Here is a 14,672-nt window from a genome sequence, read left to right as displayed (position 1 = left end):
CAGCATGGCAGCACGGGTTGCTACCAGTGTGCCCCTCATTTCGAAACAGCTGGCGATCTGGCAAGGTCGCAGTCGTTTCATTGTGTTTTTTGTTAGTTGGAAAGTTGGTGATTTTAACGAAAAAAAAGTTGATTTAATTATAAGCCACCTTGCGAAAAACTTAATTTATGTAATTTAGTATTAAAACTCATCTGGCAACAGGTAAATAAATGGCAATTAACTCAATAATCTGACAAATAAAACGATAGCTGCTAAAATGGCGACAAAAGAAAAAATGTGTGCTCCAAGGGGAAATCACATCCGACGTCACGAAATGAAAACGAACGGGAAAGGCTTGCAACACAAAATTTACAGTTATTCAAAAAGCGGGATTCCAGGAAATTTAGGAAAATGTAATAAAATGCTATTTAATAAATAAGACTTTCGTGGTTAAGTGCACTTTTCCTGAAGGCGAATTCTTTGCCTGTGTGCGAGGGTATGTGTGTCGGGGCCAGGTATGTAGGTCCCAGTGTGTGCGTGAGTAAGTGTTTATTTAACCAGGAAGTTGGGGTTTTGAGTTTTTGCCCATGAACACACGATCACCCAATTTTTGCCGCAGTCCGTCCACTTGTCTATCGAGCAGCACGCCAGGGGCCAGGCAGGGGATTTCGCATTTTCGCATTACACATATTAGCCAGATGAGTGTGCGTGCTGGTGCTTGTGTATTCCGCAAGTCTGTCTTTTATTGCGGTGACATTGGATCATAACGGCGACCTTCGGGCGACTACGCTTTTACGTGGCTCTAAAATCGAGGCCTATCACATTCCGTTTGTAAAGTTTCGTTCCGTTTCGTCTCATTTTTACTTGCAGATACATATTTTAAATTCAAAAAATTGAACACTGATTTGCCAAGATTCCGACCAAAGCACCTAGGACGAGAGCCGCCAAACGACGCCACCAGGACACAAATCCCTCGTCGCCCGCGTCGCAACCACCGCAAGTCCCAGCACGTGCTACTGCTTCCGCTCAAGAAACCAGAACAGCTCCCGCCAAGAGTCCAGATCTACCGACGCAGCTTGAAGGCAAACGGCCCTTGCCATCCGCCGTCAAGATGAACCGCTCGAGCAATGCGCAAACTACACAAAAGCCTGTTAACTTGGACGATATTTGGATTGAGCTGAGCGATGGAATTCGGCAGGTGTTCGAGCAGGAGAAGTCTCTCACCCGCAGCCAGTACATGCGCTTCTACACTCACGTCTACGATTACTGCACCAGTGTGCCCGATGCGCCGAGCGGACGCAGCAGCGGCAAGTCCGGCGGCGCCCAGCTGGTGGGGAAGAAGCTCTACGATCGACTGGAACACTTCCTTAAGACCTACTTAACCGATCTTTTAACCAAGTTCAGGGCCATCAGTGGCGAGGAAGTGCTTTTAACGCGCTACACCAAGCAGTGGAAATCGTACCAGTTCTCGAGTACCGTGCTGGACGGAATCTGCAACTACCTGAACCGCAACTGGGTTAAACGCGAGTGCGAAGAGGGGCAGAAGGGAATCTACAAGATCTACCGCCTGGCACTGGTGGCCTGGAAGGGGCATTTGTTCCAGGTGCTGAACGAGCCGGTCACCAAGGCGGTGCTCAAGTCGATCGAGGAGGAGCGTCAGGGCAAGCTGATCAACCGATCCCTGGTGCGCGACGTCATCGAATGCTTCGTCGAGCTAAGCTTTAACGAGGAGGACTCTGACGCCGAGCAGCAGAAGTTGTCCGTCTATAAGGACAATTTCGAGAGCAAGTTCATTGCCGACACGTACGCCTTCTACGAGAAGGAGTCCGATGCCTTTCTGTCGACCAACACCGTGACCGAATATCTCAAGCACGTCGAGAACCGTCTGGAGGAAGAACAGCAGCGCGTTCGTGGCTTGAACTCGAAGAACGGACTCTCGTACCTGCACGAGACTACGGAACAGGCGCTTAAGGCTACTTGCGAACAGGTGGGTTCTCTTCGAATATTTCATTTACAAATGTTAAAGTTGTGTTTTTCTTTAGGTTCTTATTGAGAAGCACCTGAAAATATTCCACTCCGAGTTCCAGAACTTGTTGAACGCTGATCGCAACGATGACCTGAAGCGAATGTATTCGCTGGTGGCCTTGTCACCCAAAAACTTAACAGATTTAAAAACTATTCTCGAGAATCACATACTCCACCAGGGCAAAGAGGCCATAGCCAAGTGCTGCACGTCCGACGCGGCCAACGATCCCAAGACTTACGTTCAGACCATTCTGGACGTGCATAAGAAGTACAACGCCCTCGTTTTGACGGCGTTCAACAATGACAATGGATTCGTGGCCGCTCTAGACAAGGCCTGTGGAAAGTTCATTAACTCGAACGTGGTGACGGATGCTAATAGTGCTAGCAAATCGCCAGAGCTTTTGGCCAGGTACTGCGATCTGTTGCTGAAGAAGTCTTCTAAGAATCCCGAAGACAAGGAGCTGGAAGACAACTTGAATCAGGTGATGGTGGTGTTCAAGTACATCGAGGATAAGGATGTCTTCCAGAAGTACTACTCTAAGATGCTTGCTAAGCGCCTGGTGAACCACACCTCGGCTTCGGACGACGCCGAAGCCATGATGATCTCTAAGCTGAAGCAGACGTGTGGCTATGAGTACACCGTCAAGCTACAGCGCATGTTCCAGGACATTGGCGTCTCCAAGGATTTGAACTCCAATTTCAAGGAGTTCTTGTCCGGCAAGAACATAACCACAGAGATCGATTTCGGCATCGAGGTCCTCTCGTCCGGCTCCTGGCCCTTCCAGTTGAGCAATAACTTCCTATTACCCTCCGAGCTTGAAAGGTCTGTGCGACAGTTCAATGAGTTCTACGCCGGTCGTCATTCGGGCCGTAAGCTTAACTGGCTCTATCATATGTGCAAGGGCGAGCTCATCATGAACGTGGTTCGCAACAACACATCCACCGTTTATACCCTACAAGCCAGCACTTTCCAGATGTCGGTACTGCTCCAGTTCAACGACCAGCTCGCCTTTACAGTCCAGCAGCTGTTGGAAAACACGCAGACACAGCAGGATAATTTGATTCAGGTACTATTATTTAAAAATACCATTCGTAGATGTAAATTATAATTTGTATATGTCTTTTTAGGTATTACAAATACTGCTCAAGGCCAAAGTGCTAACCTCCAACGACAATGAGAACGCTCTGACACCCGAATCGACGGTGGAGCTGTTCCTCGACTACAAGAACAAAAAGCGTCGCCTCAACATTAACCAGACGCTGAAGACTGAGCTCAAGGCAGAGCAGGAGACAGTGCATAAGAACATCGAGGAGGACCGCAAGCTGCTGATCCAGGCGGCGATCGTGCGCATTATGAAGATGCGGAAAAAACTCAACCACACCAATCTCATCTCGGAGGTGCTCAACCAACTGTCGACGCGGTTCAAGCCCAAGGTGCCCGTGATTAAGAAGTGCATAGATATACTGATCGAGAAGGAGTATCTGGAGCGCATGGAGGGACATAAAGACACATATAGTTATCTTGCTTAAGTTTATGTTAAATGTAAAACGTTCGCTGTTTCATCTATGCCAGCCATTATAATATCATTAATATACCTATAGATCGTGTAGAGCCCTCCCCCATCCCACAATAAACAGCCGCATAAACATTCACACTGTTAGCGAGCCAAAAATACTCCACGCTTGGCATTATATGTCCAATTTTCGGTCCCCCCTCATCCGCAGCACTCATTTCAAAGAAACGGCCAGTCGCATGGAACAATATACAGATAGACCTGAAAATCCTAAGCGCCTCTGTAGAGTCCATTTCCTATCTTCCAAAAACAAAGGTCCGAACACGTCGAGGTGAGACGTCTTCTGCAGGGGCTAAGCTGTGTGAAAGCATGGCGTTCTCCTTTATTACACACTGTTCGGTCAGATTTTGTTTAATTAGTTTACGTTATTAATAATTTGCTGTATGCATATACAATTACAAATAATACTTCGAAGAAAAAGTGTTAAGTTCAAGACACAAATCGTGTTTACCTTGTGGTGGGGCTAAGAATAATATTTAGTAACTCATTCCTGTATATTTAGTTTCTGGTCAAGATTCATGCCACTGGCAATGGCGTAGACGGTGAAGGCGAACTTGGCCACCTGCAACGATTCATAAATATTACAAATTTATAAACTATACAGCGTCTTTTTAAAGCTCACATTGATGTTGGTGGCCAGGTTGATGTTAAAAATATTCATGGCCGTAAATGTCATCGGCTGTTGCAACTTCTGCAGAAATTGGAGAACCACTCGCTGGTATCGCTTCTCCTGCATCCACCAAGCCGAGTGGAACAAAGCATCGGCCAGCTCATTGCACTCGTCCACGATGGCGTTGCAGTAGAAGCACAGTGGAAAGGTTTGCAGCAGCACAGCCATTATATAGGTCACAGTTCCAAACTGGGAGGACTTATCGGCAAACAGGGTCATGTTGATCATAATGACACCCAAAATGGAGCCGCAGATGATGAACTGAGCAAAAATGGTGCCCGATATGATGGGTCGAATGGCATCGCAGAAACTAGATGGGTGAATAAATAGATAAAGACACCATCTTACATCTATGTATAAAGGTATAAGGATTCACATACTTCAGCATAGTTCTGTGGGCCTTGACGCAATCCACCAGCAATGTGAATACTGAATCCGCATCGGTGTCCCCATCGTTATTAATTATTCCCAAACTAATAATCCTTTCCTTCAGCAATGTGATATGGGTGCGCAAAGACGCCACGAAGATTAACGCATAGGAATCGGTAGCGGTGGCCACGTAAATGGCATAACCCACTATGAAGTATTCTAGAAAGCATTGAATGTAGAGCTGGGTACGGCTAAGGCGCCAGTTTACAAACGGAAAATACGTGTTGTACGGCACGCGATCATGAATGAGTGCATCCATTAGCGTAGAAGTTGCATACAAAATGTAGACTACCACGAATACCATGTACAACCTGTTTACGGCGGCCACAGAGTCACGGATCTTGCGTTTCTCCTCTGCCTTCACGCAGAACTTGTCCATTTCATCGAATTGGATATTGGAGAGTTCCAAGTGGCGCGTGTATATGACCAGGGTGAAGTATTTGAACGCATAGCACCAAGTATTCAGGCACAACTGAAGGGATTGCAGTAGAAGATCTGGCGGAAACTCGGCCAGATGAATAGTGTAGTTGATGGGGAAACTGATCGGTAGGATCAACATGCTGTAGGTATAGGAAATGACTCGCCAGATTTTCCATGCCACGCCAGATTTCTCTCCGAGATTAAGGCCCGACATTCGAAGCGTGTCCAGAAGGTAGGCGTTGGAGTCCCTGGTGCGAATGGGTGTCTCCAGCGAAGCCGGATAGAGAAGCTTTAGTTTTCCGAACATCCTTAGTTAGCAACGGTTGATTTTTTACTACAGCAAGGGAAGATTGGGAATGCTTTTATATCCTTCCAACTGTGATTTTTAATTAATGCTTCGGAACAGCATGAGGCGTGCTCTCTATTTGAATTCCGACAATTCAGGTGCCTTTTTGCACAAGTTATGAAATTTTAAACTCGGAAGGATGCCATTTGAACGCCCCTTTTGGTGGTAAATATTTGGATGGTAAGTCGTTTTAATTATTATGCAATTGTTCCTTTGGTGGGATTGAGCACATGTAGAAAAGTAGGGTCGAGCTAGTTGCTGCCCTGATTTTAGCGTACAGAGTTTACTTTTATACAATTATATGTACATGTACAATTGCACATGAAACTTAGTAAAATTACATTCTAAACTCTAAGCACAAGTCTTCTTTGTGGTGGCGTCAATCCTGCTTAATTACTTACAAATTAATAATTATCTATCACTAAAAGATCTTTGCAGTCGTTTCAAGATCTAACAAGGAGATCGGAATACTGCCAGTCGCACAGTACATCAGGAAGCATTTACTCCTCGTCGTCAAGCGTTAGAACCTTTGTCTGGAAGCGCATTCTCTTAGTGTTCTTAACCACACCGTTGTTGAGTAGATTGACTCCGGTTTCGGGACATGGTAGCGCCTCCCACAAACGTTTAACACGCACCACAGCCACGGAATTGAAGTCGTATTTATTCGGTGCAGCGGTTTGTTCAGGTACGATGGTTTTTATTGGCAGTTTTCGGATTTTAACAACTGGTTGAAGTTGGCGAGAGCTGCTATAGCTACTAACACTGGCACGGTCGTCATTATCTTCGGCAGCATCGCCGCCGGGTTCACATTCATTGGCTGCAACGGAACAGCCACGCTTTTGGGTAGAAGGTCCCTTGGTTTTGGCTTTTAGTAAGCTGAAAGTATTTTTCGGATTAGAATAAAGAAAAATATATAATTTTATTTGCATACCTCTCCTGTAGTTCGTAGACGTTCAATGTAGGCGGTGCTGCGGCACAAATTTTGCCTGGTTCTTCTGGATGGCACCCAAGGTCTTGGCCCTTTAGCCAGTTCTCGTAGCGATCTGGCTGGAAACGTCGTACAAATGTCTCCATTGAGATTTTCACCATATCGCTACGGCATTTACAGATGCTTGCCCGCTTGCCATACTCGATCCAGCGCTTTGAAGCAAAGTTAGTGGATTCGGCTCCATTAAATCCATGATTAAAGCCGGCATGATAGCCGAACGGAAACGTAATCATAATCTCCCCAGCCTCTTGGGTGATCTTATTGTACGGAATGTTGTGTTGGCGCAGCACTTTAGGGCTAATCATAGTCATCTTATGGCGCAGGTAGGCGTTGCACTCCTGATAGTTTTCGGTGAAAGTTTCGTTGGCCAGCTTTTCTAGACGTCTGCCGTAAGCCGGTGGTATGGCGTACCACGTCTTGGGGGCCCCAAAGTGGAGATAGTTGATAGAATAGAGGTCCATATCCTCGGTGTGCCAGGCAAAGGAACTCTTCCACATACCGAAGTATAAGTAGGCTGTGTTTACACCGTCAATGACGATATTGTAGTCGGTATTGACAAGATTTAGAATGGTGTCCAGACGCCCAATGTTCCATACGTCAAGATCTTCGTCGCTGAGTGTTCCTTTGACATCAGCCGCGTAGTACGGCGATATATATGTAATGTTCTTCCAGTACTTACGTTCCAGATCCTCATAGTCGATATGGCGAGGGGTTTGGTGAAGCTCCGAGTTGGCCTTCTCCATAAACTGACGCAGGGTCATTTGACGGCGCTGCTGAATATTTATTTGCTGGTAAAGCCCATGAGCGCTAGGATCCACCAAAGATTAGGTTACAATTGGAGTGGGAGTACAGAATTGCACCTACCCGGTGAACACTTGGTTGATCGGGGCCGGTATGGTCATGTTGATCTTTTCAATATCGTAGCCCTCCTTTCTGGGCACCCATTCCACGGGCGGCTGTTTAATATTAGATAATAAACCCCATTGAATCTACATAAGAAAAGTAGGAATCCAAGTTACCTGAATTTTGGCTAAGCCGGCTAAATGGGCGCCGCGCGATTCCATATATTCAATATAGCCGGCAAAGTCCTTGAACTCCTCGTAACTAGGACGGAAGGTCATGATGCGCGGCACTTTTGTTTGTTCATCATCTCCATAAGAGGATCGCGTCGACATATTTTTTACACAAAACAAAAATAATTATTTCCTACCTCCCCAAAAAATGTGACCAGAGGGCAAGCTTTGAAAAACAACCAACTGTTATTTGGAATACCAAAAAAATACCAAATTTAAATAATATAACGGCTACCTATTGTATTTTTAAAAAATGGCTGTCTTTAAATTTTTTAACTTTCAAAATTTGACTTTGAAAAACGATTTCTTGAACATTTTGTACTTGAAACATGGCCTCCCAAAGGAAATTGCCACAATATAATGCAATCATCTTATTGCATTAAAAAGTATAAACTGCAAGATTTGCAGATTACACATCCCATAATAGGGTTTCCCTAGAATTTGTTAAGAATCGGATGTGCTTTCGCCTCGCGTACGCCCCATAAAACGATTACCTGGATTATTCAACGTCTCTGGCCACGCGAAATTCTGTGAAAAGTGCAAAAAACAAAAGATTACACTTGAACCAGAGTCGTTAAATGCCTTTCGCACTCAGCAACACTCGAGAAATGAGATAATAACGTAACTAAATAAAAAATACACTCCAGATTAAGAAAACGCCAAACAGTTTTTTATTATTGAAAAGATGGCCGTAAATTATTGATCTGCTTATTTACGGCCATCCTTCCATTAAAAAGAAAATCAAAGCTAACCGTAATATAATTTGCATTGGATTGGCCAGGGCGAATACTGATAGTTCTGGCAGATCTTTATTATTTTATGATTATTGCCGCGATAATGGGGGACAATCTTCGTAGCCTCGCAGGCACGACACTCCAGTTCTGGAGGCCCCGCTGTAATCAGGGTAATGGATTCTCGTGGTATCAGTATAAAAGCGAAAGGTGCACAAATCGCTCCGCAGTCTTTCTTCATTTTTTAGCCAAAGCACTCCCCGTCTTCCGGATTTTTGTGTGAAGTGAAATTGTAAATTTATCAGATATGGGTTTCGACACCTCCGAGAATAAATCAAGACGTAAGTTTATGAAAACTACACGTGTCGTGCGAGATATGAGTTGGATTTGTAGAATAAGATTTGATCAGAATATGACCAAGCCAGCGGGTATGTCCACCAGGATCGAAATCTATAAAGTACTCCAGAATATTTTACGAATAAAGTTGGTGTCAAAACCAATTTAGTCCACGCTGACAAAAAAATATTTATAGTTGCAACTTTTTTTGCAATTTTTAATATTTTTTTCTTTTTTTGGTATTGAATAAATTCAGTAATAAATTAATGAATGCATACTTTCTTCACAAAGTATTTCTATCTTTAAAAGGGTTATAATATTTTAAAAACGGTTTAAAAATAGTATTTTTCAAAAATTTCAAATTTATATGTATATTTTGTTTTTGTTAGTTTCCGGTTTATTGATCAGATAAATCAGATAATTTAGGCAATTTAGGAGTTGTAAAGATATAATTTGTCGTATAAAAAAAAGAAAACAATTATAATTGTGAAATTTAAACATACTTCCGCGTCATCGGATCCCCTGGATTTTATTTTAAAAGTTTATGGAATAATCATTCAGACGGCTGCTAATTGTGGGTTATTGATACCACTACTCCCGATGGACGATCGTGGTAATCTCTATGATGCAATCGTCTTCGTATTAAGAGCTATCGCTCTTATACCAAATCGCTCTTTCTATATTACTGGAAATAATTGTCCAAACCAGACCTACCCTAAGAGAGTCCCGCCGAAACTCAGACGTCTGACTCTATTTGCAAGGCATATCTTAGTATTATATTAGAGCTATCTGCTATTACGTTTATGGCTTTATAAAGATCAAACAGAGATAATACCTTTTGACACAAAGAACATATTTATTATCTTTTGTGTTGATTACCCAAAAGGCTTTTCGGGTGCTTAAATCGCGGTCTATATCGAATACATGGGAGACAATTAAAGAACACAAGTCTTCTTACATTCTACCCCCCACCAGAGTCTACTCCTCTGTCCCGGCGGAAACTTTTCCATACAGAGCCGAGGTTTTTATTTTCCTCATTGGCGCAGGCGTTAATGATAACAATATTTTCTATAATAAAACCAAAAGTGTCGGAGTCGTTAATTAATGGAATCTGGCACTATCAGACAATTGTTAAACGGCAATAAAATGTAAATTGAGTAAAAAAGGACCTAGAAAAAATCATACAGATGACAAACAGTTCTCACCGTCATCTCATAAAACGAGGCAGTTAATACATTTTTTAATCAGACTATTAAACGGACTGTTAAGCAACGGTCTTTGATTCGTCTCAAACATGGTCTTTAATTCGAATGCAGAGAAGATTCCTTTGCTTTACCGAGCTGTTCCTGGTTCCCTCAAGAAACTATCCTGTACAAGTCCTTTGGCTGTTAACTAAATGGGAAATATTATTAACTATTTTTATATATTTCAGCAAGTGGCTTTGGCACTCGTCATTGGCAGGCAATCCTTCTGTTCCTAGGCATGATGTTCAATTACTTCCAAAGGGTTAACATCTCCGCTGCTATTGTGCCCATGACCCAATCCACGGCCGGAGCTCCGTCCTATGATTGGAATGTGTCAGACAAGTCGCTAATCTTGAGCAGTTTCTTTTGGGGTTACGTGGTCTCTCAGGTTCCTGCTGGTAAGTAGCTGCAATTATTTATTTTTTTTGTCTAAACTAAGATTATTATTCTTAATTGACAGGTCTCTTGGCCAAGCGGTTTGGAGCCAAGCTTGTGCTAGGATTATCCACCTTGGTGGGAGGAATTTTGTGCTTTTTCCACCCTATGGCAGCCGAGAGTGGAGTCGAAAGTGTCTGTGTGTTGCGTGTAATTACGGGATTAGTCCAAGGATCCGTCTATCCATGCGTCCACACATTGCTGGCCAAGTGGGTGCCTCGCACGGAGCGTGGTTTCCTGACCACTGGCATCTACTCAGGAGCGCAGTTTGGAACAGCCGTTATCCTAGTCAGCAGCGGCTTCATCTTCGAGTCCAGCATGGGCTGGCCGGGCCTGTTCTACATTTCTGGAGGTCTAAACTTGGCCTGGGCCTTGCTTTTCTTCTGGCAAGGTGCTAACGAACCAGCCACGTCTTCAAGGATCAGTCAGACTGAACGGGAGTACATCGAGAGCCTTACAGGAAGCAACAGCGGAAGTCAGGTAGGCAGGACCACATTTTTGTATTCTAGTTTTGTTTCAAAACTGTATTTTTTTATTTTCAGTCCATGTCAGTGCCATGGCGATCCATTTTCACATCACCTGCCTTCTATGGTCTCCTGGCCGCCCATTGCGGCTTCACCTGGGGATTCTACACTTTGCTCACCGAGATGCCCACATACATGAGTCATGTGCTTCAACTCGATGTTAAGTCCAATGCCTTCCTATCCTCACTGCCGTACTTTGCCATGGGCTTGCTGTGTCTGGTGGTCAGTCCCATATCAGACTTGCTTATCAATCGAGGCACTATTACTATTACCACGGCCCGAAAGCTCTTCAACTCGATTGGCCAATGGGGACCGATGGCCTGTTTGATTGGACTCGGCTACATGACGGCGGACGAAAAATCTTGGGCCATTCTTCTGCTTACCCTGGCGGTGGGCATCAACGCTGGTTGCTCCTGCGGCTACCTCATTAACCACATCGATCTTTCGCCCAACTTCGCCGGGCCCATGATGGGTGTAACCAACGGAATCGCGGGAATAACCTCAATTGTGGCTCCTCTGGTTGTAGGAGCCATTCTGACTAACGAGGAGGATCCAAACCAATGGCGGGTGGTGTTCTTTATTACCGGAGGAGTTTACCTTCTCTGCAACACGCTATTCGTGTTGTTCGGCAAGGCAACCATCCAACCCTGGAACGAGCCATCTTCGATGTCTAGCACAGCCACCTTGCGAAATCATTTGGAAAACGATTCAAAGACCATTGCTCCCACGTCCGACAAGGACAATCGGTTCTGAGAACGTCCACCTGCACTCGAAGCCATTGACAATCTCGATAGGTGTTTATTGTTAATTGTAGATTATAAGTTATTGTATCAGTTATATTTGGATATGCTTTAGCTCTAACACCTAATATATCGGTTTATGTTTAATCTTATGCTAAGGAAGGCCCTTTATGACTGAGTTGTGCGATAAACGCTAATTAGACTTTACGATGTGTGGCACGTTTCTATGGTGATTAAGGGATTAGCGCATCTTGAATATGTCAATATGTGATCTTTCTTATCACTGTCTGCATGCTTTTGTGCTCGGCATGCTTACAAATAAATATTTACAGCCCAAAATTTGCGGAATGTTTCCTTTGGTTATCCATTGTTGACTTGGAATCGCACAGTCTTCGTCGCCTGTTAGTTGACTTTTTGCTGCAGTAACCGCTGCTCGTTCAGGCGCTGGTTGATGCGTCTCGTATTGGCCAGCGAGCGGATGATGATCCACAGGGCCATCGACCAACCGAGCAGAATTGTAACGCCCAACACAGGACCGTAGGCTCTGGCATTGCCCACTGGTATCTCGGTACGCAGCGTCGTCTTTACACGGCAATCCACATGCAGTCGCCGCCAGTTGCAGCGCTCCAGATTAGCCTTTGTAGTCGGCACGCCGTCCTTGACGATGTTTTCGTCGAACCGGCTCTCCGGCGCATTAAGGCAGTAGTGCTTATCGGGCCTGGCCACCAGATCGCTGTCAATGAGTTCGCTATCAGCAATCGGGCAGTTGAAATAGAGCTCCGGCAGGGGTATGGTCACTGTCGCAACGGATCTGTTGGGTTTAACCGGTTAATGCAAGCTTATTCAACATTCAAGATCACCATACCGCTTATCGCTGGGGGAGTGGTAGCGAAAATGCACGGGCAACTCCAGGGTTTCCATTATCTTGGGAGCTCCACGCAACAGAATGGAAAAAGTGTCGGCACGTTCTGTGGCCAACTCAATATTGACAAACTTTGGGTAGATGGCATTTAACTAGAAAGGGAATAGGATTAGTAACGAACTAATAACTGAAAGAAAACCCATGATAATTTTTAAAAACATATAAAAAACAAAAGCACATTTTTAAAACCTATTATCGGCCACCAATTAAATAGATCCAGATTAGTAGGTCAACACTGCTTTTACGTGTAAATAAAAAACTAACAAAGGGGTAGAAAAAAGAACCTAATCGCCGGCCTTCCACTTAAAGCTCACCCTCTTGAGGCGCCGCAAGTCATCCAGTTCGTCCGTGCTTATGTAAACTGATGCAGGCAGTGACTGCATTAGCACATATTCGCAATCCAAGCCCACTAGTGAATAGTCAAATCTTATACGATATGTTAGTGTCCTTAATAAATAAAATATACGTTAAAAATTACTTCAAATCACAACTTTGAATGGATAAACCTGTGCATGCCGATTCGGTCCATATCTATTTTTACAACAGGAGCTTCCAGCATGTAGCAACTGACGCTGCGTCCCATGAGTACCAACACTAGGATGAACGCGAAAATTTGTTTGATTTCTTTGAAGAACATTGTTTTAAAGATAAATGAACTTTAAAAGCAAATGAAACACAGCACTATTTGTAAATAAAAACATTGGTTTGATGTTGCCACTTTTCATAAATTTATTTGGGGTTACCATATTGGGACAAAATTACGCGCTAATTTTTAAAATACTTCTTATCAAGACTTTTGTTGTTTGTACAAGGCAGATCCTTCACGTGCCAGTTTGTCAGCCATTTCGTTGCCTTGGATTCCCTTATGGGCTTCTACATAGTTCTGGTAGAATTCTTTAGGTATTATTCCGATTTTGATGAAATATGTGAACTATACTTACCCACTTTACTTTAAGACTTTTATTTTGAAGCAGTGCGTCCAGTTCCTTGAAGTCCACAACGTTTTTTACTGGCTGATTGTTCGCCAGCTTCCAGCCGCGCCTTTTCCAATCCGCCACCCACATAGTAATAGAATTGATGAGAAACTGAGAATCCGTACTGATGGCCAGTTTTTCGATTCCCAAATCCAAAGCTGTTTTGATGGCATGAATGGCCGCCTGTATTTCACCCACATTATTTGTGACACGTCCTTGGACCGGCTTAGCGGCATTTCTATATACAAAGAAGCAACAAGTTGCTTAAAAGGAACTTTCAATTGCCAAAAAACACTTACAGTCTGTGATTGGGTCCAAAATAAACGCCATATCCTGCAGAAGCTCCTGGACGACCATTGTTAATGCAAGATCCATCAGTATATACAATGACATAGCCCTCTGCGTCTATTTCGAACTGAAAGGCGCCCACGTGTTTGATACCTGCGGCTTCTGAAATCTTAGATGCATGTTTAGGAACTTTGTTTTTCCGATCCTGGTCCGCATTGGCCCGCCGTTTTCTGTTGGTTGCTTCTACCTAAACGGAAAAAACTAATTCAATTTGGATGTACATGTAAGTTTTGGATTACAAATACCAGGGTGTCACTGCTGGATGGTCGTGGATCTCCTTCTACCTCATTCATAGCTGCATTCTAAAATTAAACAATAAAATATACACAAAATAACAATTGCCTATATGAGTACAATTCTCTAAAGCTCACCAGCTCATCTTCCGCCAGATCATGATCTTCCTCAGGCCAGGCTTCGGTGTACTTAGGTTTTTCTACCTTGGTCCGCCAACTCGCTGGCTGCGACTGCTTTACACCAAGAGGAACGGACAATTCCTTGGGTGCGTACGAACTGTTCGGATTTACAAACAGTTCCGCCTCCTGTCGAGTTTTGAACTTCTTGTACTTGGCGTTCTGGAATCCTTTGACCTGCTCCTCGCACTGCGCCCACGTCTCGTATACTCCAGCTTTCCGGCCGCTTGCCACGGCGTAAAAAGCCATTTTACAGGTTTGTACTGTTTACAAAAGCTTGGTAATAGGGCGAACCAATAGTTTTAAGCAGATTTATTTCTTACTTGCTTGGATTCCAAAAGGTAAACACCGGGAAAACAGCATCGCGATTGGTGTGCCCATGGCACAGAAAAAAACAATACAATTTTTAAAAAATACCAAATATACATATGTGTGTATGTCGAGCCAAATTGGAATGTAAACAAATGTCTAGGGTTGCCAGGGTAGCTTCACCGCAAAGCAAAG

At 43.9% G+C, this 14,672-nt stretch overlaps 6 protein-coding genes across 8 annotated transcripts; 2 read left to right on the top strand and 4 right to left on the bottom strand.

Moving 5' to 3' along the window:
* Positions 1-50: 50 nt before the first annotated feature.
* Positions 51-3,679, top strand: Cul1 (cullin 1). Of its 2 annotated transcripts, none has more exons than XM_017241985.3 (4): positions 51-201; positions 850-1,966; positions 2,022-3,071; positions 3,133-3,679. In XM_017241985.3, exons 2-4 carry the CDS (start codon positions 1,091-1,093, stop codon positions 3,532-3,534), a joined length of 2,328 nt encoding a protein of 775 aa, XP_017097474.2. In that variant the 5' UTR covers positions 51-201; positions 850-1,090; the 3' UTR covers positions 3,535-3,679. The 2 variants fall into 2 exon arrangements, with proteins under 2 accessions (XP_017097474.2, XP_070135184.1); XM_070279083.1 differs by lacking the exon at positions 51-201 and adding an exon at positions 276-392.
* A 327-nt stretch (positions 3,680-4,006) lies between these two features.
* Positions 4,007-5,421, bottom strand: Or43b (Odorant receptor 43b). The gene is made up of 3 exons (XM_017241987.3): positions 4,629-5,421; positions 4,201-4,558; positions 4,007-4,140 (listed from the first exon to the last, which is right to left on the bottom strand). The coding sequence occupies exons 1-3, from the start codon at positions 5,402-5,404 to the stop codon at positions 4,063-4,065; spliced, it is 1,212 nt and encodes a 403-aa protein (XP_017097476.2). The 5' UTR covers positions 5,405-5,421; the 3' UTR covers positions 4,007-4,062.
* Positions 5,422-5,620: 199 nt separating this feature from the next.
* Kdm4A (Lysine demethylase 4A) lies at positions 5,621-7,676 on the bottom strand. Its single transcript, XM_017241986.3, has 4 exons — positions 7,451-7,676; positions 7,296-7,387; positions 6,375-7,238; positions 5,621-6,319 (listed from the first exon to the last, which is right to left on the bottom strand). Exons 1-4 carry the CDS (start codon positions 7,604-7,606, stop codon positions 5,944-5,946), a joined length of 1,488 nt encoding a protein of 495 aa, XP_017097475.2. The 5' UTR covers positions 7,607-7,676; the 3' UTR covers positions 5,621-5,943.
* Positions 7,677-8,430: 754 nt separating this feature from the next.
* On the top strand, positions 8,431-11,666 carry MFS12 (Major Facilitator Superfamily Transporter 12). Of its 2 annotated transcripts, none has more exons than XM_017242062.3 (4): positions 8,431-8,576; positions 10,004-10,213; positions 10,276-10,730; positions 10,793-11,666. In XM_017242062.3, exons 1-4 carry the CDS (start codon positions 8,543-8,545, stop codon positions 11,525-11,527), a joined length of 1,434 nt encoding a protein of 477 aa, XP_017097551.2. In that variant the 5' UTR covers positions 8,431-8,542; the 3' UTR covers positions 11,528-11,666. The 2 variants fall into 2 exon arrangements, with proteins under 2 accessions (XP_017097551.2, XP_017097550.2); XM_017242061.3 differs by lacking the exon at positions 8,431-8,576 and adding an exon at positions 9,605-9,941.
* On the bottom strand, positions 11,553-13,294 carry PIG-X (Phosphatidylinositol glycan anchor biosynthesis class X). The gene is made up of 5 exons (XM_017242064.3): positions 13,180-13,294; positions 12,943-13,117; positions 12,751-12,883; positions 12,380-12,528; positions 11,553-12,325 (listed from the first exon to the last, which is right to left on the bottom strand). Exons 2-5 carry the CDS (start codon positions 13,071-13,073, stop codon positions 11,917-11,919), a joined length of 822 nt encoding a protein of 273 aa, XP_017097553.2. The 5' UTR covers positions 13,074-13,117; positions 13,180-13,294; the 3' UTR covers positions 11,553-11,916.
* On the bottom strand, positions 13,206-14,625 carry rnh1 (ribonuclease H1). The gene is made up of 6 exons (XM_017242063.3): positions 14,492-14,625; positions 14,130-14,431; positions 14,004-14,060; positions 13,710-13,945; positions 13,378-13,648; positions 13,206-13,319 (listed from the first exon to the last, which is right to left on the bottom strand). Exons 1-6 carry the CDS (start codon positions 14,547-14,549, stop codon positions 13,224-13,226), a joined length of 1,020 nt encoding a protein of 339 aa, XP_017097552.2. The 5' UTR covers positions 14,550-14,625; the 3' UTR covers positions 13,206-13,223.
* Between the last annotated feature and the right edge of the window lie 47 nt (positions 14,626-14,672).

The sequence above is a fragment of the Drosophila bipectinata genome, chromosome 2R, assembly GCF_030179905.1.
Source record: "Drosophila bipectinata strain 14024-0381.07 chromosome 2R, DbipHiC1v2, whole genome shotgun sequence".
Classification (NCBI taxonomy): domain Eukaryota; kingdom Metazoa; phylum Arthropoda; class Insecta; order Diptera; family Drosophilidae; genus Drosophila; species Drosophila bipectinata.
The sequence above is the reverse complement of the archived record's forward strand: the minus strand, read 5'-3'. Positions and strand labels throughout refer to the sequence as shown.

Bases quoted from the DNA above. Each gene is read 5' to 3' on its own strand.
- Cul1 (XM_017241985.3), top strand. From the start codon at position 1,091: ATGAACCGCTCGAGCAATGCGCAAACTACACAAAAGCCTGTTAACTTG. The intron at 1,967-2,021 runs GTGGGTTCTCTT...GTTTTTCTTTAG, and splicing joins TTAAGGCTACTTGCGAACAG to GTTCTTATTGAGAAGCACCT. The intron at 3,072-3,132 runs GTACTATTATTT...ATGTCTTTTTAG, and splicing joins AGCAGGATAATTTGATTCAG to GTATTACAAATACTGCTCAA.
- Or43b (XM_017241987.3), bottom strand. From the start codon at position 5,404: ATGTTCGGAAAACTAAAGCTTCTCTATCCGGCTTCGCTGGAGACACCC. The intron at 4,559-4,628 runs GTATGTGAATCC...TCACCCATCTAG, and splicing joins GCCCACAGAACTATGCTGAA to TTTCTGCGATGCCATTCGAC. The intron at 4,141-4,200 runs GTGAGCTTTAAA...GAATCGTTGCAG, and splicing joins ACCTGGCCACCAACATCAAT to GTGGCCAAGTTCGCCTTCAC.
- Kdm4A (XM_017241986.3), bottom strand. From the start codon at position 7,606: ATGTCGACGCGATCCTCTTATGGAGATGATGAACAAACAAAAGTGCCG. The intron at 7,388-7,450 runs GTAACTTGGATT...AATATTAAACAG, and splicing joins CCGGCTTAGCCAAAATTCAG to CCGCCCGTGGAATGGGTGCC. The intron at 6,320-6,374 runs GTATGCAAATAA...AAATACTTTCAG, and splicing joins GTCTACGAACTACAGGAGAG to CTTACTAAAAGCCAAAACCA.
- MFS12 (XM_017242061.3), top strand. From the start codon at position 9,866: ATGGTCTTTAATTCGAATGCAGAGAAGATTCCTTTGCTTTACCGAGCT. The intron at 10,214-10,275 runs GTAAGTAGCTGC...CTTAATTGACAG, and splicing joins GGTCTCTCAGGTTCCTGCTG to GTCTCTTGGCCAAGCGGTTT. The intron at 10,731-10,792 runs GTAGGCAGGACC...TTTTATTTTCAG, and splicing joins GAAGCAACAGCGGAAGTCAG to TCCATGTCAGTGCCATGGCG.
- PIG-X (XM_017242064.3), bottom strand. From the start codon at position 13,073: ATGTTCTTCAAAGAAATCAAACAAATTTTCGCGTTCATCCTAGTGTTG. The intron at 12,884-12,942 runs GTTTATCCATTC...TTATTTATTAAG, and splicing joins GACCGAATCGGCATGCACAG to GACACTAACATATCGTATAA. The intron at 12,529-12,750 runs GTGAGCTTTAAG...TTCCCTTTCTAG, and splicing joins ACTTGCGGCGCCTCAAGAGG to TTAAATGCCATCTACCCAAA.
- rnh1 (XM_017242063.3), bottom strand. From the start codon at position 14,549: ATGGGCACACCAATCGCGATGCTGTTTTCCCGGTGTTTACCTTTTGGA. The intron at 14,061-14,129 runs GTGAGCTTTAGA...GTTTAATTTTAG, and splicing joins ATCTGGCGGAAGATGAGCTG to AATGCAGCTATGAATGAGGT. The intron at 13,320-13,377 runs GTAAGTATAGTT...GAATTCTACCAG, and splicing joins AAAGTCTTAAAGTAAAGTGG to AACTATGTAGAAGCCCATAA.